Here is a 22,633-nt window from a genome sequence, read left to right as displayed (position 1 = left end):
GAATAAATAAAATAAACTAAAGCTTTCAAATTATGCCCACCTGACCAAGATTGATATTTCAAATGGACCGTTTTTGGATTGCGCAAACAACAGTAATTGTGTAAAGTGGGGATGCAGGGCTGTGTTCCAAACAAAATAACTACACGTTTTCTTGCTCTAGTTCCTCAACGGCACAGCTTGGAGAGCTAAAAAGAAAAGCACCTTTATGGTTGAAGACTCTTCTTTTAGTCATAAAAGTGCATTGAAATTACTTAAGAACTGTGCACACTTTGGAGAGGTGTAGCCACTTGGAAACACCAGTTGGACCTCTCACTCAAACCCTTGTCATTTTTTTTGTCTTGTGTTGCACCTACCCCACATTTTCCAGGAATATTCTTATGTTACTGAATGTATCCAGAGTATTTTCAGATTTCATTATCAACAAATGAGGTGAAAAGTAAATGTAAAATGCACATAAAATCAACAGTGTAATGTTTGGATTCAGTCTTGTCAGGTGAACTGTTGTGTCCTCACCTTTTTTAGTCTAAGAATTTTCCCATAATCTCCAAACTGTTCCTTTTTAATTGCTAACATGGTTATGCATATGCTTTCCATATTTCTTCTGTAAGAAACATTTCAATTTAGCCAAATCCATATAGGCCAATTCCCACGAGTGTGAGGGGTTAAAATAACTAAATAACTGTCTATAATAGTCCCTGCTGTTTTGTTAGTGCCTTTTAGTGAGTGCTCTCCTTGTGAGGTCTGTGTGCCTGGGCTTTGTAGGGGCTGCCAAGGCAGTAATTGAGATCCCCTCTCTGGCCCTCCCTTGTGGTGTCTGGCGTTGTGTGCTGATTGGCATCTCATATGGGGCTGGGCCCTGTGTGTGTGTACTGGTAGAGACTGGGGTCCAGGCCAGGGTCACCTAAACCCACTGCATCTGGCTCTCCACCAACAATGCAGACAAAAGCTACCTGCGCGCAAATATATAAATGTGCCCATTTGTCTGATTAGTATTCCTGACAGTGTGGGGGAAAAAAATAATGGATGCTCTGGATAAGAGCGTCTGCTAAATGACAAAAATGTAAAAGAGGAGGAAACACAAGAGAACAAACTGCTACTGAGATTTAAGACCAGAAGTCAGAGCAGCCTCCATCCTGTCCCGAAAGAGGGTCTAAGCTCATTTCTGTGAGTGCCGGTGTAAGCAGGAGGCACGCCATTCAAAGTGATTAGTTTGACTTCCTGACAGGTTTGGGATCCATCTGACAGATTGATTTGCCTTCAGACACAGGCAAATCAATGTATGCCCATCACCATCACCAAACTGGCAGGATAGGGCAAGAGAGCCCTCAAATCAGCTCACACAATTTATCCCCTCAATATTCCTATTTTCTAAGGTGCTATACAAAGTTTAAGTCTAAGCAAAGATCACAAAACAAAACGCACCTTTCCTTTTACCTTCTCACTTGACTTGCCTTGGTAAAAAACTAAACCCGTCTCTCTCCTCTCCCTCAGTGAGTGCCCAGCGGCCAGACTCTCTGTCCCTGGCGGTGGCTAAGCCGGACTTGTGGACATCGTGCGGTGACGGGGAGGTGAAGCTGAGGATGGGGGAGTCAGGCTTTGCCTCTGAGCCCCCACTCACCATAGACCAGATGTTTAAGACTTCTGTGGAGAGGTTTGGCAGCTACACTGCCCTGGGCTGGAAGGAGGGAGAGCAGACCAAGACAATCAACTACCAGGAGTACTACCAGGCCTGCCGCACAGCTGCCAAAAGCTTCCTCAAGGTGAGACGAAACACATAGATCAACTACTGACACTTGACTGCTGTACATTGGATGTCAGAACAATGTGGCAATAGAAAACCCATAATGACAAATGTTTATAGTTATTGAGGGTTACATACAGATGAGAACTGTAGAATATTGTATTTGATTAAACACTTTCTTGGTGCTCATGTCTCCAGATCTCCAGTCATAAGAAAGGCTTATCGACATCAGTTCCTAAAATGCGACATCGCAACAGAGAAACCTAAGTATGAGAAAAAGTTATGTTGGCAAGGCAACAATGTATCCTCAAACCAGATATGAAGAAAAACAAAAGCAAAAGAGAACCACTGTGGACTTAAATTTAGGAGCACATCATACAATTTAGGAGCACCAAATATATTTTTACATTGATTGAGATTGGGCCGATAAGAATTTGATCTACTTATGAAGCATGTGTTGTGCCCTAGAAACGAATATGTAATCCTGTTAAGACGTGTTTATTATGAAAGCTAGAATATTGATACCTGTCATTGAAATTACAAAGTCATATGTGGAATATTAGGTTTCTACTCTTTGTAAAAAGCACTATTTCCTATTGAGATGCATTACATAGAAAATGGTACACTCTCTTTAAGAGCGTGAGTGGTGACATGTAAGAGATCCAGTGTTTATCCACTGTGGGCTGCTGCTGCTAAATTGAGCTGCCACTCCAAAAATGTTAAAAAATATATATTTGAGATGGTAAAATGTTTTTGGTGTGAACTTATATGACTAAAACCAGTATGTAGAAAAGATAATGGAGCTATATATATATTTTTAAATAGGATCATCTTTTGAGAATTAACAACCACCAGAATCAAAACTAGACAGTTAGGAAGAATCAGAAATGCCCAAAATGTCATGGCATTGGGGCCCCATTGATTTTGTTATGTTTGAGTCACTCAGATGGCATAAGAACACAGCATAAGCCATGGCAAAATGTGTAGAAATGCAGGAAATTTGCTTTAAAACTGCACATTTTCTCTCAGCCCCATTGCAAAATGTGAATTTCTTTAGTAGAGCAGTTGCAAATTGTTTGTTTTTTCATGGTACACAAGAGACACCTGTCGGATTAGCGCCTGTCTCAGTGGACTAATCCATTGCGGAGGCTGCGAGGCTACCTGGCCTGCGCGCAAATATATAAATGTGCCCATTTGGAGATGTCTGATTAGTATTCCTGATTGTCTTAACTCACCACCACTAATGAGCTGTGGAGCTTCTCAATGTAATTTTTTCTTAACCTCAAACGGCAGGTTAACAAAGTCTGTTTTTACATCCATTGAGAATTACTATATTCAAATGCTTCGTAGGCAACAGGTGTAGACGAACAGTGAAATGCTTACTTACGGGTCCTTTTCCAACAATGCAGAGTTGAAGATGAGATTTTAAAAAATCTAATGCAAACAGTGACACGAGGAATAAATACATGGTGAATAACGAATATATACAGTACCAGTCAAAAGTTTGGACACACATACTCATTCCAGGGTTTTTCTTTATTTTTACTATTTTCTACATTGTAGAATAATAGTGAAGACATAAACTATGAAATAACACATATGGAATCATGTAGTAACCAAAACAGGTAGTCCACAAATGTTTAACAAGGCACACCTGTTAATTGAAATGCATTCCAGGTGACTACCTCATGAAGCTGGTTGAGAGAATGCCAAGAGTGTGCAAAGCTGTCATCAAGGCAAAGGGTGGCTACGTTGAAGAATCTAAAATCTCAAATATTTTGATTTGTTTAACACTTTTTTGGTTACTACATGATTCCATGTGTTATTTCATAGTTTTGATGTCTTCACTATTATTCTACAATGTAGAAAATAGTACAAATAAAGAAAAAAAACCTTGAATGAGTAGGTGTGTCCAAACTTTTGACTTGTACTGTGTGTATATATGTATATGTACAGTGGGGAAAAAAAGTATTTAGTCAGCCACCAATTGTGCAAGTTCTCCCACTTAAAAAGATGAGAGAGGCCTGTAATTTTCATCATAGGTACACGTCAACTATGACAGACAAAATGAGAAAAAAAATCCAGAAAATCACATTGTAGGATTTTTAATGAATTTATTTGCAAATTATGGTGGAAAATAAGTATTTGGTCAATAACAAAAGTTTCTCAATACTTTGTTATATAACCTTTGTTGGCAATGACACAGGTCAAACGTTTTCTGTAAGTCTTCACAAGGTTTTCACACACTGTTGCTGGTATTTTGGCCCATTCCTCCATGCAGATCTCCTCTAGAGCAATGATGTTTTGGGGCTGTCGCTGGGCAACACGGACGTTCAACTCCCTCCAAAGATTTTCTATGGGGTTGAGATCTGGAGACTGGTTAGGCCACTCCAGGACCTTGAAATGCTTCTTACGAAGCCACTCCTTCGTTGCCCGGGCGGTGTGTTTGGGATCATTGTCATGCTGAAAGACCCAGCCACGTTTCATCTTCAATGCCCTTGCTGATGGAAGAAGGTTTTCACTCAAAATCTCACGATACATGTCCCCATTCATTATTTCCTTTACACGGATCAGTCGTCCTGGTCCCTTTACACAAAAACAGCCCCAAAGCATGATGTTTCCACCCCCATGCTTCACAGTAGGTATGGTGTTCTTTGGATGCAACTCAGCATTCTTTGTCCTCCAAACACGACGAGTTGAGTTTTTACCAAAAAACCATATGACATTCTCCCAATCCTCTTCTGGATCATCCAAATGCACTCTAGCAAACTTCAGACGGGCCTGGACATGTACTGGCTTAAGCAGGGGGACACGTCTGGCACTGCAGGATTTGAGTCCCTGGCGGCGTAGTGTGTTACTGATGGTAGGCTTTGTTATTTTGGTCCCAGCTCTCTGCAGGTCATTCACTAGGTCCCCCCGTGTGGTTCTGGGATTTTTGCTCACCGTTCTTGTGATCATTTTGACCCCACGGGGTGAGATCTTGCGTGGAGCCCCAGATCGAGGGAGATTATCAGTGGTCTTGTATGTCTTCCATTTCCTAATAATTGCTCCCACAGTTGATTTCTTCAAACCAAGCTGCTTACCTATTGCAGATTCAGTCTTCCCAGCCTCGTGCAGGTCTACAATTCTGTTTCTGGTGTCCTTTGACAGCTCTTTGGTCTTGGCCATAGTGGAGTTTGGAGTGTGACTGTTTGAGGTTGTGGACAGGTGCCATTAATACAGGTAACGAGTGGAGGACAGAGGAGCCTCTTAAAGAAGAAGTTACAGGTCTGTGAGGGCCAGAAATCTTGCTTGTTTGTAGGTGACCGAATACTTATTTTCCACCATAATTTGCTAATAAATTCATTAAAAATCTTACAATGTGATTTTCTGGATTTTTTTCCGTCATTTTGTCTGTCATAATTGACGTGTACCTATGATGAAAATTACAGGCCTCTCTCATCTTTTTAAGTGGGAGAACTTGCACAATTGGTGGCTGACTAAATACTTTTTTTCCCCACTGTATATATGTAACATGGCTATATATAGGGAGTACCAGTACAGAGTCGATATGCAGGAATACGAGGGAATTGAGGTAGCTATGTACTGTACACATAGGTAGGGGTAAAGTGACTAGGCAACTGGATAGATAATAGACAGTAGCAGCAGCGTATGTTGAAAGTGTGTTTGGGTGTAAGTATGTGTGAGTATGTGGGTAGAGTCCAGTGTGTGTGCAAGAGCAAGTCCATTTAGGTAGTCCGGGTAGCCATTTGATTAGCTATTTTGTTTAGAAGTCTTATGGCTTCGGGGTAGAAGCTGTTCAGGGTCCTGTTGGTTCCAGACATGGTGCATTGGTACCGCTTGCCGTGTGGTCGCAGAGAGAACAGTCTGTGGCTTGGGTGGCTGGAATCTGACAATTTTTTGGGGCTTACTTTGACACTGCCTGGTATAGAGGTCCTGGATGGCAGGGAGCTCATCCCCAGTGACGTACTGGGCCGTATGCACTACCCTCTATAGCGCCTTGCGGTCGGATGCCAAGCAGTTGCCATACCAAGCGGTGATGCAGCCAGTCAAGATGCTCTCGATGGTGCAGATCTATAACCTTTTGAGGATCTGAAGGCCATGCCAAATCTTTTCAGCCTCATGAGGGGGAAGAGGCATTGTCATGCCCTCTTTACGACTGTGTTGGTGTGTTTGGACCATGATAGATCCTTAGTGATGTGGACACTGAGGAACTTGAAGCACTTGACCCGCACCACTACAGCCCTGTTGATGTGAATGGGGGCGTGCTTGGCCCTCCGTTTCCTGTTGTCCTCGATCGGCACCTTTTGATTTACTGACGTTGAGGGAGAGGTGTTGTCCTGGCACCACAATGCCAGGTCTCTGACCTCCCCCTGTAGGCTGTCTCGTTGTCGATGATCAGGCCTACCACCGTTGTGTCGTCGGCAAACTTAATGATGGTGTTGGAGTCGTGCGCAGCTACGCAGTCGTGGGTGAACAGGGAGTACAGGAGGGGACTAAGCACGCACCCCTGAGGGGCCCCTGTTTTGAGGGTCAGTGTGGCGGCTGTGTTGTTGCCTACCCTCACCACCTGGGGGTGGCCTGTCAGGAAGTCCAGGATCCAGTTGCAGAGGGAGGTGTTCAGTCCCAGGGACCTTAGCTTAGTGATGAGCTTCAAGGGCACTATGGTGTTAAATGCTGAGCTGTAGTCAATGAACAGCATTCTCACGTAGGTGTTCCTTTTGTCCAAGTGGGTAAGGGCAGTGTTGCGTGCAATAGTGATTGCGTAATCTGTGGAGCTGTTGGGGCGGTATGCGTGTCTGGGATGATGGTGTTGATGTGAGCCATGACCAGCCTTTCAAAGCATTTCATGGCTACAGATGTGAGTGCTACAGGGTGATAGTCATTTAGACAGGTTACCTTGGCATTTTGGGGCACAGGGACTATGGTGGTCTGCTTGAATCATGTAGGTATTACAGACTGGGTCAGGGAGAGGTTGAAAATGTCAGTGAAGACACTTGCCAGATGGTCAGCGCATGCTCTGAGTACGCATCCTGGTAATCCGTCTGGCCCTACAGCCTTGTGAATGTTAACCCGTTTAAAGGTCTTACTCACATCGGCTACGGAGAGCGTGGTCACACAGTCGACCGGAATAGCTTGTGCACTCACGCATGGTTCAGTGTTGCTTGCCTCGAAGCGAGCATAGAAGGCATCCAGCTCTCTCCCTTTCGACAACCACCGAGACTCGGCGTGAAAGGGAAAAATGTAATGCTCTGATCCAGTGGAAACCTCATAAAATACCTGATTTACTTCTTATCTCTTGCCTGTCCGGAGCACACTGGCACGGGAAACTCGGAGGGGCCCAGAATTTGTTTTTTTTATTTTTTTATTTCACCTTTATTTAACCAGGTAAACCAGTTGAGAACAAGTTCTCATTTACAACTGCGACCTGGCCAAGATAAAGCAAAGCAGTGCGATAAAAACAACAACACAGAGTTACATATGGGGTAAAACAAAACAAAGTCAAAAATACAACAAAAATACATATAATATACAGTGTGCAAATTTAGCAAGTTATTGGAGTCACTCACCACCTTCCGGAGACATTTGAAACCCCACCTCTTTAAGGAATACCTGGGATAGGATAAAGTAATCCTTCTACCCCCCCACACACACAGCGGAGTCGCTCACCACCTTCCGGAGACATTTGAAACCCCACCTCTTTAAGGAATACCTGGGATAGGATAAAGTAATCCTTCTACCCCCCCCACCCCACAGCGGAGTCACTCACCACCTTCCGGAGACATTTGAAACCCCACCTCTTTAAGGAATACCTGGGATAGGATAAAGTAATCCTTCTACCCCCCCCTCCCCCCACACACAGCGGAGTCGCTCACCACCTTCCGGAGACATTTGAAACCCCACCTCTTTAAGGAATACCTGGGATAGGATAAAGTAATCCTTCCCCAAAAAAAAAAAGTGTAAAGTGGTTATCCCACTGGCTATAGGGTGAATGCATCAATTTGTGAGTCGCTCTGGACTAGAGCGTCTGCTAAATGACGTAAATGTGCCCTTGAGCAAGGCACTTAACCCTAATTGCTCCTGTAAGTCGCTCTGGATAAGAGCGTCTGCTAAATGACTAAAATGTAAATGTAAATGTAAGGCAATAAAATAGGCTATAGTGCAAAATAATTACAATTTAGTATTAACAATGGAATGATGTGCAAGAGATGATGTGCAAATAGAGATACTGGGATACAAATGAGCAAAATAAATAACAATATAGGGATGAGGTAGTTGGGCGGGCTAATTTCAGATGGGCTGTGTACAGGTGCAGTGATCGGTAAGGTGCTCTGACAACTGATGCTTAAAGTTAGTGAGGGAGATAAGCGTCTCCAGCTTCAGAGATTTTTGCAATTTGTTCCAGTCATTGGCAGCAGAGAACTGGAAGGAATTGCGCCCAAAGAGGTGTTGGCTTTGGGGATGACCAGTGAGATATACCCGCTGGAGCGCAGACTACGGGTGGGTGTTGCTATGGTGACCAATGAGCTAAGATAAGGCGGGATTTGCCTAGCAGTGATTTATAGATGGCCTGGAGCCAGTGGGTTTGGCGACGAATATGTAGTGAGGACCAGCCAACAAGAGCGTACAGGTCACAGTGGTGGGTATTATATGGGGCTTTGGAGACAAAACGGATGGCACTGTGATAGACAACATCCAATTTGCTGAGTAGAGTGTTGGAGGCTATTTTGTAAATGACATCGCCGAAGTCAAGGATCGGTAGGATAGTCAGTTTTACGAGGGCATGTTTGGCAGCATGAGTGAAGGAGGTTTTGTTGCGAAATAGGGAAACCGATTCTAGATTTAACTTTGGATTGGAGATTCTTAATGTGAGTCTGGAAGGAGAGTTTACAGTCTAACCAGACACCTAGATATTTGTAGTTGTCCACATACTCTAGGTCAGACCCGTCTAGAGTAGTGATTCTAGTCGGGTGGGCGGGTGCAAGCAGCGTTCGGTTGAAGAGCATGCATTTAGTTTTACTAGTGTTTAAGAGCAGTTGGAGGCTACTGAAGGAGTGTTGTATGGAATTGAAGCTCGTTTGGAGGTTTGTTAACACAGTGTCCAATGAAGGGCCAGATGTATACAAAAATGGTGTCGTCTGCGTAGAGGTGGATCTGAGAGTCACCAGCAGCAAGAGCGACGTCATTGATATACACAGAGAAAAGAGTTGGCCCAAGAATTGAACCCTGTGGCACCCCCATAGAGACTGCCATAGGTCCAGACAACAGGCCCTCCGATTTGACACATTGAACTCTATCTGAGAAGTAGTTGGTGAACCAGGCGAGGCAGTCATTTGAGAAACCAAGGCTATTTAGTCTGCCAATAAGAATGCGGTGGTTGACAGAGTCGAAAGCCTTGGCCAGGTCAATGAAAACGGCTGCACAGTACTGTCTATTATCGATCGCGGTTATAATATCGTTTTAGGACCTTGAGCGTGGCTGAAGTGCACCCATGACCAGCTCGGAAACCGGATTGCATAGCGGAGAAGGTACGGTGGGATTGGAAATGGTCGGTGATCTGTTTGTTGACTTGGCTTTCAAAAACTTTTTGAAAGGCAGGGCAGGATGGATATGGGTCTGTAACAGTTTGGATCTAGAGTGTCACCCCCTTTGAAGAGGGGGGATGACCGCGGCAGCTTTCCAATCTCTGGGGATCTCAGACGTTACGAAAGAGAGGTTGAACAGGCTAGTAATAGGGGTTGCGACAATTTCGGCGGCTAGTTTTAGAAAGAAAGGGTCCAGATTGTCTAGCCCAGATGATTTGTAGGGGTCCAGATTTTGCAGCTCTTTTAGAACATCAGCTGTCTGGATTTGTGTGAAGGAGAAGCGGGGGGCATGGGCAAGTTGCAGCGGAGGGTGCAGAGCTGGTGGCCGGGGTAGTGGTAGCCAGGTGGAAAGCATGGCCAGCCGTAGCAAAATGCTTGTTGAAATTCTCGATTATTGTAGATTTATCGGTGGTGATAGTGTTTCCTAGCCTCAGTGCAGTGGGAAGCTGGGAGGAAGTGCTCTTATTTTTCATGGACTTTACAGTGTCCCAAAACTTTTTGGAGTTAGTGCTACAGGATGCAAATTTCTGTTTGAAAAAGTTAGCCTTTGCTTTCCTAACTGCTTGTGTATATTGGTTCCTAACTTCCCTGAAAAGTTGCATATCGCGGGGGCTATTTGATGCTAATGCAGTACGCCACAGGATGTTTTTGTGCTGGTCAAGGGCAGTCAAGTCTGAGGAGAACCAGGGGCTATCTGTTCTTAGTTCTGTATTTTTTGAATGGGGCATGTCTATTTAAGATTGAGAGGAAATTACTTTTAAAGAACAACCAGGCATCCTCTACTGACGGAATGAGATCTATATCCATCCAGGATACCTGGGCCAGGTCAATTAGGAAGGCCTGCTCGCTGAAGTGTTTTTGGGAGCGTTTGACAGTGATGAGGGGTGGTCGTTTGACCGCGGACCCGTTACGGACGCAGGCAATAAGGCAGTGATCGCTGAGATCCTGGTTGAAGACAGCGGAGGTGTATTTAGAGGGTAAGTTAGTCAGGATGATATCTATGAGGGTACCCATGTTTACGGATTTAGGGTTGTACCTGGTAGGTTCGTTGTTAATTTGTGTGAGATTGAGGGCATCTAGTTTAGATTGTAGGATGGCCGGGGTGTTAAGCATATCCCAATTTAGGTCACCAAGCAGTACGAACTCTGAGGATAGATGGGGGGCAATCAATTCACATATGGTGTCCAGGGCACAGCTGGGGGCTGAGGGGGGTCTGTAGCAAGCGGCAACAGTGAGAGATTTATTTCTGGAAAGGTGGATTTTTAGAAGTAGAAGCTCAAACTGTTTGGGCACATACCTTGATAGTATGATGGAGCTCTGCAGGCTATCTCTACAGTAGATTGCAACTCCACCCCCTTTGGCAGTTCTATCTAGACGGAAAATGTTATAGTTGGGGATGGAAATTTCAGAATTTTTGGTGGCCTTCCTAAGCCAGGATTCAGACACTGCTAGAACATCAGGGTTGGCGGAGTGTGCTAACGCAGTGAATAACTCAAACTTAGGAAGGAGGCTTCTGATATTTATGTGCAGAAAACCAAGACTTTTACGGTTACAGAAGTCAACAAATGATAGCTCCTGGGGAGTAGGAGTGATACTGGGGGCTGCAGGGCCTGGGTTAGCCTCTACATCACCAGAGGAACAGAGGAGGACTAGAATAAGGATACGACTAAAGGCTTTAAGAACTGGTCTTCTAGTGCGTTGGGTACATAGAATAAAGGGGGGCAGTTCTCCGGGCGTTGTAGAAAAGATTCAGGGCATTATGTACAGAAAAGGATATGGAAGGATATGAGTACAGTTCAGGTAACCCTAAGCGTTGGGTAACAATGAAAGAGATAGCGTCATTGGAGGCATCGATTGAGCCGGTCTCGGCGTGTATGGGGGGAGGAACAAAGGAACTATATGAGGCAGTTTGAGAGGGACTAGGGGTTCTACATTGAAATTGTATAATAAGAACTAACCCAAACAGCAATAGGCAAGGCATAATTGACATGGGAGAGAGGCATAAAGCAGTCACATGTGTTATTAGAGAGAGCTAAGACACAACTGGAAATAGCGATAACGTTTGGGCTAAGACTAAACAGAATAAACAGGACAGGGTACCGTGTAAAGGAACAGTCCAGCAGGCATCAGCTGTGCAGCTGAGTGATCATAAGGTCCAGTGAACAGCAATATGTGAGTCCGAGAGCAGTTCAAATTGGTGCTTCAGCACAGCTAGCAGGGAGCACAGTTGTAGTTTGCGTGTGCTAGCGGGCCGGGGCTGGCAGATGGATCTTCGTGGTCTTCGCAACGGGAAGCCTGTTGAAACCACATCAGACTATTTCCGCCGGCAAACCAGTCGTGTTGGATCGGCGGGGCTCAGTGTCAACACTAGGAGGTCCCGTCCGGTTGACAGAGAGGTAGATAGCCGGGAGATGGGCCTGAGGCTAGCTCAAGGCTAACTGGTGCTTGCTATAGGGCAATGGTAATGGTAATCAGCCAACAACAGGTTGCAGCTAGCTAGCTGGTTGTGATGATCCGGCGCTAGGGTCCAGTGATTCCCGGCAGAAAGTCCAATAAGCTCTGGGTCGATAGCACGCTGGGTCGATAGCACGCTGTGCAGACTGGCCGACGAATTGTCCAGGCTAGAGCTAGAGCTGGCTGGTGGATAGTGTAGGCCACGGACAATGGTGAAGACGCTAACGGTGACTAATAACAGGTAGCCACTATTTTCAGCTTACGGTTCTTGATGAAAGTTATAAAGAAATAATAGAATCCTTTCCACGTTGGGTGAGGCGGGTTGCAGGAAAGTATATTTAGTTAAAGAATGAAAGTAAAAAATTGAGAAATATAGACAAAAAAACAAGAAACGGGATATTTACACAGGACGAAAAATAAAAGCGACCGCACTGCTACGCCATCTTGGAAAGAATAGTTGATACAATGTTGCAGATTTGCTATCGTGAGCTTTGGGCCGGACCCAGTTGATAGTTTGTTTCAAATTTGTTACAGAGAGATGAATGCGATTGAATGAACATGAGTAAACCTCCATGCGTATTCAAGGTTATTTATTTATATGTGATTTATAAGATATTTTTATCAGGATATTTTCTACCAGCGATGTATTTATTAGTTGGCTTTTGTGGGCTATTTTGACCTAGTTGGCAATAGAATAAAAATACGTTATTATAATTTAAATGAAACCGAAAATGTGTATATGAAAATCAAAACTGGCACGCAGATCGGTAGAAATGGTAAGGTGAATTGGCACTCCACATGAAAAAGATTGCCGACCCCTGAGGTGTGTTCACGAAGGAAGATTGCATTTGTTTTGTTAGCCGCATCCGTTTGCTAGCGTTAGCTAACAGTCTGAGAAGGGTTTGTGTGGTGAACGTAAGTGTCCGTTTCGGGTCTAAACATGTAGACATGTAGACTTTCTACTACATTTAGGAATAGCTAAAACATTTTCTGTTGAATATTGTCACTAAAAAGCCACATTATTCCTTACAAAAAGTAGCTGTTTGATGTTTCACCGTAACATTTTGGAATGTTCATTCAAATCCTTCAACTGAAATTGTTACTCTGGCAACATGTTCGCAGCAAACAGAATGCCTTGTTGAACTCTAGCCTATTACCGGCAACTTCAGGAGCATAACTTCAGGAGCATAACGGCAGAATCTGTGAATTATTATCTTGATCTCTAGCTCCCTCTAGAGTCATTTGTGTGTCTTAATCGTTTCATCAAACAGTGTGCTTATAGCATCAGACATGCTCGGTGCATATAGTTGATTTTATTGAAACACATAGGGTGTGTCTATAGATGGAAAAATACATGTTTTAAAATTTAGACCAATAGATTGGTCGAAAGAACAGACGACTCGTTCGAACAATAGTTTTCTTTTGTCAGGGACAGTGCAGGAAATTGGCTTTAAAACAGCAAATTTGTCACTGCGGGCAAGAGGATTTTCAGCCAGAGAACGCACCATTGGTCACCCCGAATACAACGCCCCTTGAATAGAACGGCCCATGAGATGGTTATTGCGTGATGGAAGGGGGAAAAAAACGTTGTGCCAGTAATATGGGTACAACTTCTGAACGGTTTATGCTAGAAACAAGCCATTTTCTCTGTAGTAATGGTGCAACCACGACGATCACAAATCTGCATTCTCTATGGCACTTGTAAATAGAGATACAGCGAAGCCTAATCATTACAACAATTATCTGGGTAGATATTATTTTCTAGGTGCATTGGTGCTCCCAAATTAAAATGGCAGGTCGCACAGCAAAATATTTAGAAGCATATGCGACCAAAATGGTCGCAGTTTAGAGCCTTGACTGGAGGATGTATGCCCTTTTTAGAAGGAGACTTTTGATAACTTCCCCTCTCACTGCCCATAGTCCACCATCCTAATCTCAGATCAGTGTGTGTTTAACCTCGTGGTGGCCGGGTCACTGTCGGCAGCATGCGTAGGGTGAGATTAAATGTCAGCCATGTCGGTAGAGGCAATGTGCTGCTGGGGGCGACCTCAAGATGCATGCCACGCTATTGTTTATTGTGAAACTCAATACTGTACACCAGCATGAGGGCCAGGGCTGGCTCAGGCCCAGGGGAAGCCACACATCTACAAACCTGAACCTGATGGCCTCAGTCCACTTGGAAGTAGAGGGAGAACACAAGTTTCCGTGTATCTGGTAAATGTGTATGCTACTCTGCATTGACACACACCCACACACGTAGGCAAACAGCCATACTGTGTATTTCTGGCAGCTATAGCATGTTTGCTACCACAGGCCTCGATGTTCAGATATCACGTTGCAGTATTTTATTGCTACTGCTGTTATGAAAGACCCACTGTGTAGTCATTTTATGGCTGGCAATGGTGCTTCAAGCATTCATTTTTTAAATTCTTACTTGGCTTCGATTCACCTTCCCCTTTTCTGAACTCTTATCCATAGAAACATTTATATAAAAAGGCATCGTTCCTCTTAGGTGGCGAATAGAGATCTACATGACCAAAAGTATGTGGACACCTGCTCGTCGAGTGGAGGCTGCTATATAACAGCCTCCACTCTTCTGGGAAGGCTTTCCACTTGGAAAGGTGGCATCCTATGACGGTGCCACGTTGAAAGTCACTGAGCTCTTCAGTAAGGCCATTCTACTGCCAATGTTTGTCTATGGAGATTGCATGGCCTTGTGCTCGATTTTATACACTTGTCAGCAACGGGTGTGGCTGAAATAGCCAAATCCACTCATTTGAAGGGATGTCCACATACTTTTGTATATATAGTGTATGTGTGCTTCTATTCATATGATGTATGTGTGTGTTTGTCCACAGCTTGGCTTGGAGCGCTACCATGGGGTCGGCATTCTGGGCTTCAACTCTGCTGAGTGGTTCATTTCTGACATTGCTGCCATTCTGGCTGGGTGAGTCCCTCTACTCCTGTTTCTGGGGGGTCTGACACTTCAACTAGCCCTGACATGTGTGATGTGCAGAGTGTTTCCTGGTCACTGATATACTGTAGCCCCGTCTATATTGTGTAAGCATCTTATGTAACTACAACCAAAGACATGAGATATGACATATGAGCCTGTCAGGGCAGCATAGTGTATGACCTTGAATTCAGCATGGAACCTTTTGCACACATTAAACAGTTTGATAGATCGCTGAGGTATGCCAAACACGATGACTACTCTGTTTGTACTTTTCAGTTATATCAGCAAGTAGCTATAACCAGAACCCAAAACTCTGTAGAGCATGGTCAGAAATCCAAACTCAATACAGTATGTCAAAACAAATATAAGTTCATTTAGAGCTTTGAGTGTTTCCCACTGTCAGAACTGGTTATGTGAGAACATCTGTCATGTGTAATTGGCATAAAGATCAGATACAGACTGTTACAATAACTGACTGTTCTGGGTGGATCAGCGCCTCACTTGTTGCATTTTTCTTTCATGATGATCATAACTTTATGAAATACATTCTTACCTAGCAGAGTTGCCAAACCTGTCTGTGGGAGAGGGATCTTTTTTAGTTTGATGGAACATAAAGGAAACATAACTCTCTGTACTGTTTTCTCTTGTTGCCAGTGGGTTTGCAGTGGGCATCTACACCACCAACTCCCCAGAGGCTTGCCAGTACGTAGCAGAGAACTGCAAGGCCAACATCATCGTGGTAGAGAATCACAAGCAGCTGCAGAAGATCCTACAGGTAAGCCTAGAGGATGGCAAGGATAGGAGATTTGCTTTGATTCATTCATTCAGGGATACCGTTCACGTTTATGTGTATTCCTGTGGAATCTGATGCTGATATCTAAAATGAGTGTTTTTCCTCCAGGTTCAAGACAAGCTGCCACACCTGAAAGCAATTATCCAGTACAAAGATGCACTTAAAGAGAAGAGACCAAACCTCTACACGGTATGAATGGAGTGTCAAACTATTTAGAACAATAGAACATAGATCAATGCCTTCTGTCTTTTTAGAAGTGTTCATAACACAGTACATTTTATGCAGGTTTGTTTCCCCCCACTGTATCCTGAATGTCTCTGCCTTTATTGTCTACACAGTGGGCGGAGTTTATGGAGCTGGGCCGTGGTGAGCCCGACACACAGCTGGATGACATCATCGCTATCCAGAAGCCCAACCAGTGCTGCACACTGATCTACACATCAGGTACCACAGGCCAGCCCAAAGGAGTGATGCTCAGCCACGACAATGTGAGTGACACTGACTACAAACATTAATTTTTAAAATGTTTTGTCTGATAAACACTCCAAACAGCCTACCCGACTGCTCGGAGGCGTCCGCATGGTCCTAAAGCACACTGTTGCCTCGTTTTGTATCACATTCCAATGATAAAACTGGGGGGGACAAAAATGCAATTTCAGAATGTGTGTGGGACATGTCCCCTGCTACCCATCAAAGGTTGCTTATCAAGATGTAGCCTTGTATCTATTCAAAATCCCCCTTTGGTCTGAGTTTACCTGCTAATGAACTGTGTTGTAATGACCATCTCTCTCTCTGCAGCTAACATGGACAGCGTTCGCAGTAGGCCGCTATGTCAGGTTGACAGAAGCCACCAAGTCTCAGGAGATAGTGGTCAGCTACCTGCCCCTCAGCCACATCGCTGCTCAGATGGTGGACATCTGGGTCACCATGAAGGTCGGAGGGGCAACATACTTCGCCCAGCCAGACGCACTAAAGGTGAGGTCTATTCTCGTTTATGAGAATCCCAAGAGGACATTTTTCTAGTTTTTCCATCTGACTGAGAAGACTGTTATGAAGTCCCTTACTCCCCCTTGTCCTCCTCGTCTTCGATAAACCTAGTGTGTAATCCAGTTAAGGGAGGAAGATTACGACAAGCCTTTTGGCACAAGTTAAATTGATACCCTGTCCTCACACAAGACAACTCTTTGTTTCCCCATTGATCAGATCATTAGTATTTCTGCTCTCTGTGAAAAGGCTTTTCTTCACAAAATAAGTGCCAGCATTATTAAATGCATCACGTTGCAATTGCAAACTCTTTTGAACAGTTCTGTGATTCTCAGGAGCTGAACTGTCTTTCTCAATATGCTAGTGTCTGTGATACTCCGCACACACACACAGTCACACATACTTTGTGCCTACAAACCCCTTTAGTGTGTGTATATGTTGTGACTGAGCTCCCTCCCTTCCTGTCTGTTCTCAGGGCTCTCTGGTTAACACGATGAGAGAGGTGCGTCCCACAGCCTTCATGGGCGTACCACGTGTCTGGGAGAAGATGCAGGAGAAGATGAAGTCCGTCGGGGCCAAGTCGTCCACCGTGCGCAGGAAGGTGGCAGTCTGGGCCAAAGGAGTGGGGCTGCAGACCAACCTCAGCAAGATGAACCAGTATGTATTATACATGGGCCTATTTAGTAGGGAGGGGTGGATCTGTGGTCTAATTAGACCATTACCTGTATCACCACCTCTGTGGTTCTGACTTCGGAGCGATTCCCCCAATGCGAATACTACTTTGTCACAAAGATGACAGAACAGGATCAATAGTTGTCTTGCCCACGCACAGGATAATAATGCTAGCACAGTATGGACAGTAGTGAACTACAGCCTGGGGTATGAAGAGAGACATGTTCTGATGTTGTATTAAACTCCTGCTTCCTCTTCTGCCTGCTCAGGAATGGAGCTATGGCGAGGACACCCATGAACTACCGCTTGGCCAAGAAGCTGGTGTTCAAGAAGGTCCGTAAGGCCCTGGGTCTGGACCGTTGCACCAAGTGTTACACAGGCGCCGCCCCCATCACCAAGGACACCCTGGAGTTCTTCCTCAGCCTGGACATCCCAGTGTACGAGCTGTACGGAATGAGTGAGAGCACTGGACCTCACACCATCTCTCTGCCCGAAGCATTCCGCCTCACCAGGTAACAATACCCTCCACATACACTTAAACACACAAGGCCTGAAATGACATATTCCCATGCTCACTCAAGACACAAAACTAATTTATTACAACAGGCCCAAGCACATGCATACCTCGGCTTTTAGAAAGTGTATTTGTTGTAAATGCTTCATGTACTGTATGTCATTAAGAAGTTAAAGTGATTTGTGTCTTGTCTTCCCAGTGTTGGGAAGTTGATCCCTGGTTGTGAGACTAAGATTAACAATCCTGACGAGGAGGGCAACGGGGAGATCTGCTTCTGGGGGCGCCACGTCTTCATGGGCTACCTCAACCAGGCCGACAAGACAGAGGACGCCCTGGACGCTGAGGGCTGGCTACACTCTGGAGACCTGGGCAAACACGACGACAATGGCTTCCTCTTCATCACTGGACGCATCAAAGGTACGGTCTTCTCTACACACTCTATAACCCCATCCCCAAAATACCTCCAACCCTATCCCAGTCATCAGAACCCAGCTTTAAACGGAACAGACTGAAGTTTTATAAAAGCCTCAGTCGATAGAAGATAGCATTTTGTCTGGCTCCACATAAGTTTGCTTTATCCTAAATAAAGAATGTGTTTCAATATGTGTCCAGAGCTGATCATCACAGCGGGTGGAGAGAACATCCCTCCAGTGCCAATTGAGGATGCTGTGAAGGAGGCCGTGCCGCTGGTTAGCAATGCCATGCTCATTGGAGACAAGAGGAAGTTCCTCGCCATGCTGCTCACCATTAAGGTATGAACAGTTGGCTACAGTACTCAGTTTTATATCAATTTTATTTTACCAGGTAAGTTGACTGGGAACACATTCTCATTTACAGCAACGACCTGGGGAAAAGTTACAGGGGGGAGGAGAGGGGATGAATGAGCCAATTGGAATTGTTCCTGTGTGTCGGTGTGAATCCAAATCCACAGGTCATATTTCAAGTTCTGACAAACATTTTCTTTAGAACAGGGATGTTACGTTGTTTCTTTGAAAGGATTGTGTATCATGGCTATCAGTTGCAGCCACTTTAAGAGTATCTGGTAGATGAGAAATACGATGTGTAATCAGATGCAGCCAGCCTGCATTAGAGATTGCACAGTGCTGTGTAAACTCCTCATCACTCCTCTTTATCATGTAATCATAGGATGGGGCAAGACTGTCATAGTGGGTTATTCACAATTCTTCTTTATTGTAAGGTATACAACTTCTGCTCAACCACTGCCACCTGGTGGACATTTCGCAAACTGCAAGTCTTTATGGTATCATTGTCAGTTAATGGCATTGATTGACAAAACAGAAATCATCCATGAGCAAAACAGCCTTCTAAGGAAATGTGTGTTTTTTTGTTTAGGGACTTCTTCCCGAATAAAACATCTGTCTCTTTACCCCTCAGTGCCAGGTGAACGGAGACACTGGTGCTCCTGAGGATGAGCTGACGCCCGAGGCCATAGAGCTGTGCCGGAAGCTGGGCAGCAACGCCACGCGAGTCTCAGAGATCGCCGGTGGGCGTGACCGGGTCATCCATGCCGCTATCCAGGAGGGTATCAACCGCGTGAACGAGAATGCCACCTCCAACGCCCAGCGCATCCAGAAGTGGACCATCCTAAACCAGGACTTCTCCATCACCGGGGGAGAGCTGGGTGAGCGGGGCGGGGAGCAGCCTGGGCAGGGGCCCTGGGGAGGACAGTGTGCATGTTTGTTTAGTGCCATGTTCTTCTCTTCTGGTCCTGAAGGACTACAGTATGTAGTTTTTTCCAGGTCATTATATAAGCTAGACTCTAGCTTCCATAATGTTGCCTCATTTCATTTCCATTAATGAGATGTATATGGCACATTTCAATATAATTGTTTTTGTTTACATTTCTGTCTATTACAGACCATGTCCTCACTCAGTAGTTTCCCCAGCTATCCAGTGGCGGGTGTTGATGAGCATAACAGAAGGATTTATATAGCCGACTCAGTCTCTCTCTCTCTCTCTCTCTCTCTCTCTCTCTCTCTCTCTAGGCCCCACTATGAAGCTGAAGAGGCCGGTGGTCATGAAGATGTACAAAGAGCAAGTAGAGAATTTCTACAAAGAGGTGGTGACCCCAAGCACCCCTGATAACTCCCTGCCCCCCAAATAGGCATGGGACAAATGCCCCTGCAGAGCAATTCAGAGAAACACTACAAAATACATGCAGACAGAACAGTCTCTCTCTCACACATACACCACCTCTTACAGACAACCACTCCCTGTTCAGTTCCTGTTTCTCTCCTGTGAAAATGTTTTGCTAGCTTCCTCCTTTCATTATTGGGTTTTTATTTACATTTGTGGGTGTTGTAAAGACAAAATATAAGGAAAAACATCCATGAGAAGCCATTGTAAGCCATTAGGATTTTTTAAAAAGATTAGTTGTTGATAAGCTGATTTCAACTATTTATTTGTATTATTGTGATGAAGAACAATAATATACGATAGATGAAGTGCAGTTGTATGTGATGAGGCATTGTTCATTTACTGTGATACTTGCGACTAAATGGCATAGAATCCAAAAAGTCCATAGGAAATGGTAGGAGAATCTTGGGGAAAAGTGTTACTCACAATTTTTATTTTTGCCAAAGTCAGAAATTACTTGGACCAAATACACACATTGTATGAGAAATAATTATTGAGCTGAAAACTGTAGATGCAAGTTTTTATTCACATCCAGTGTTTGCTGGCCTGGATTAAAAATAAAAGACGAAGTAAAATGACAGGGAAAGAAAACACATTGTTCTATTTATTATTGTTGTATTGTTTTGCTCTGTCTGCGTTGGTCTGGTTTCAGAGTTTTGTTGTATTGTTTTGCTCTGTCTGCGTTGGTCTGGTTTCAGAGTTTTGATGAAAGTGCATCTATCATTGTGTTGTAGCTCCTAAATCGTGCAGTTCTGCAATAAAAACACAAGACAAGCCCTGGGACATCCAATGACAAATTAAGTTGTAGATTTTGTTAAAGCCTTGGCGCCATAAGCACATGGCACAATGTTGAACTTCTGCACCTACCTTATCCTCAAGAGAGCATCCAAATTAATTTCTTCATGCTATGGAACCATATCATTCAAGCCATATTAGTTTAGCCTTATGTTTTGTATCCAATGCGTTCTATGTATTCTGATAGTCTGTGTCATACAGCCTACATAATTGCCTGGTCTTGTTGGAATGTTTTATAACAATTCTGTGTAAAATTGCTGTGACAATTGTTAAATACTGTAAATATGTTTTGCTTACATTTCCTCTTCTCTGGTCTTTATTAGGACCATTTTATTACATTGAATAGTTTCAGAGAATTTGTTAGTCTACAGATCATCAGTCTTGTCTATAAGTGTGAAATTATCCACCACTTTCCTCACGCATACCTGCACAACGCAGACGCGTGTGATCAGAAAATATTTTGGTCCTTGCACCACTGAATTTGTCTTTCTGAAAACCGGTTCATTACATGTTCTCTGGAGTAAGCTTCAATCTAAACAGAAGAGAATACAGAGGAAATTGAATAGCTTTTCAAAATAAGCATTCATCCTGAAACATTGTAGATCCAATCATACTTAAGACAGGTGTGGACTGGTGTTCGCTCTTATTACACTGCAAATACTCTCCCTAAACTCCATATATATATGCTGAGTGGAATTTCAAAAACCATGTATCTGTCTCTGTTACCTACTGTACATGTTATGAGAACTTGTGGACTTCTGTGTCTTATTACTGGTTAAGTGTATTTGGGCCACTTGTCAGACCTTTGAATCAGTACTTGCAAAACATACTCCCAGGTACATTAGAATAGGAAGAAATTAGTTTAATTTGTGATTCTAAGACTTTTGCTTCCAGCACCTTTGACCATTATCTTTGATGAAATACTTGAATTTGAAGAGACGTTTAAAAATAACTAAGTCCTAATACAATCCAAAGATCGCATTTGTAAACAGTTGCCACTAACATTCCATTGTCTCAGACGAAAGTAGGTCAAGCCCTTTGCAGTTTGTAGAGATGTTAGAGGGCTTCCATATTCAGCAGAGAGAAGCTCAACAACTGGAAACCCATGTTGATGTTTCAGGAAGACCTGTAAATAAACTATTAGCTTACCAAGAGTGGCCTTGTAGAGTGTTTGTTGAATCAAAAATATGGAGAAGGTGATTAATCAGTATTTTATTTTCCCAACTGATTTCTGCAGAATTCACTGGTGTCATAGCTTTTTGTTGATGCTTGTACTGGCATAAAGACACACTGAAGAGCTGTAGCTACTGCAATTAGTCAGTTACAGCTCCATACCAAGGAAGCCCCCTGCAACGGCAAAGTCAACTTCCTAACACCAGGAGGACATGAGCTGTTGACAAACCTGTAGCTTTTTTTACAAGCAAATCAATCGCTTAAAATGCATGTAAGACAGTTCATGACTGCCAACTAAAGACACAGAATACCGGTTTTACCTGCCCCTCAATGGGTTTTGAAAGCGCTTTTCTAGTATCGGGTGGGGAAGAAAAATGTGCATGTCACTGGGTGTCTTGAGTAGATGAGCAGCGCTATTTTTAAACTAGCAGCTGCTGAGAGGAGAAACCTGAATGTTCCTTGTATGTATGTGACCTGGCTGGGAAATAAGTTATTTATTCCTGTTGCAAAATCTTCAATTAGATGGTAGCTATTTAAGATTATTTTGAGAGAAACATACAGTACCAGGTAGCCACTCAAGTATTAAAAACATAACCTGAGACTATGGGGGAAAATGAACACGCTAATAACTGCAAAAGCTGATTGGAAAAACTACAAAGCATCATTGCACGTAGAAAACACAATAGAATCTATAAGCCTTGTCTGCATAACCGTTTGAACTCTGCAGTGCCCGATTCACCCCACAATCTGCTTAACGGGAAAGACCTCCATATGACCTACAGTGCCTACGGAAAGTATTCAGGCCCCT

General features: G+C 43.9%; 1 protein-coding gene across 2 annotated transcripts in view; it reads left to right on the top strand.

Annotated features, from left to right (window-relative positions):
- Nucleotides 1-21,806, top strand: part of acsbg2 (acyl-CoA synthetase bubblegum family member 2) — a 38,289-nt gene extending 16,483 nt beyond the window's left edge. For both annotated transcript variants that reach the window (XM_041839420.2, XM_041839419.2), the window contains exons 4-15: nt 1,492-1,760; nt 14,640-14,728; nt 15,392-15,512; nt 15,639-15,719; nt 15,869-16,018; nt 16,329-16,505; nt 16,990-17,171; nt 17,456-17,698; nt 17,900-18,117; nt 18,313-18,452; nt 19,096-19,342; nt 19,707-21,806. In XM_041839420.2, coding sequence (XP_041695354.2) covers nt 1,492-1,760; nt 14,640-14,728; nt 15,392-15,512; nt 15,639-15,719; nt 15,869-16,018; nt 16,329-16,505; nt 16,990-17,171; nt 17,456-17,698; nt 17,900-18,117; nt 18,313-18,452; nt 19,096-19,342; nt 19,707-19,825 — 2,036 coding nt within the window. In that variant the 3' untranslated portion in view covers nt 19,826-21,806. The remainder of the gene's footprint in view (nt 1-1,491; nt 1,761-14,639; nt 14,729-15,391; nt 15,513-15,638; nt 15,720-15,868; nt 16,019-16,328; nt 16,506-16,989; nt 17,172-17,455; nt 17,699-17,899; nt 18,118-18,312; nt 18,453-19,095; nt 19,343-19,706) is intronic.
- The last annotated feature ends 827 nt before the right edge of the window (nt 21,807-22,633 follow it).

The sequence above is a fragment of the Coregonus clupeaformis genome, chromosome 20 (assembly GCF_020615455.1).
Source record: "Coregonus clupeaformis isolate EN_2021a chromosome 20, ASM2061545v1, whole genome shotgun sequence".
Classification (NCBI taxonomy): domain Eukaryota; kingdom Metazoa; phylum Chordata; class Actinopteri; order Salmoniformes; family Salmonidae; genus Coregonus; species Coregonus clupeaformis.
Note: the sequence above shows the minus strand (reverse complement) of the source record. Positions and strands in the feature narration are given on the sequence as shown.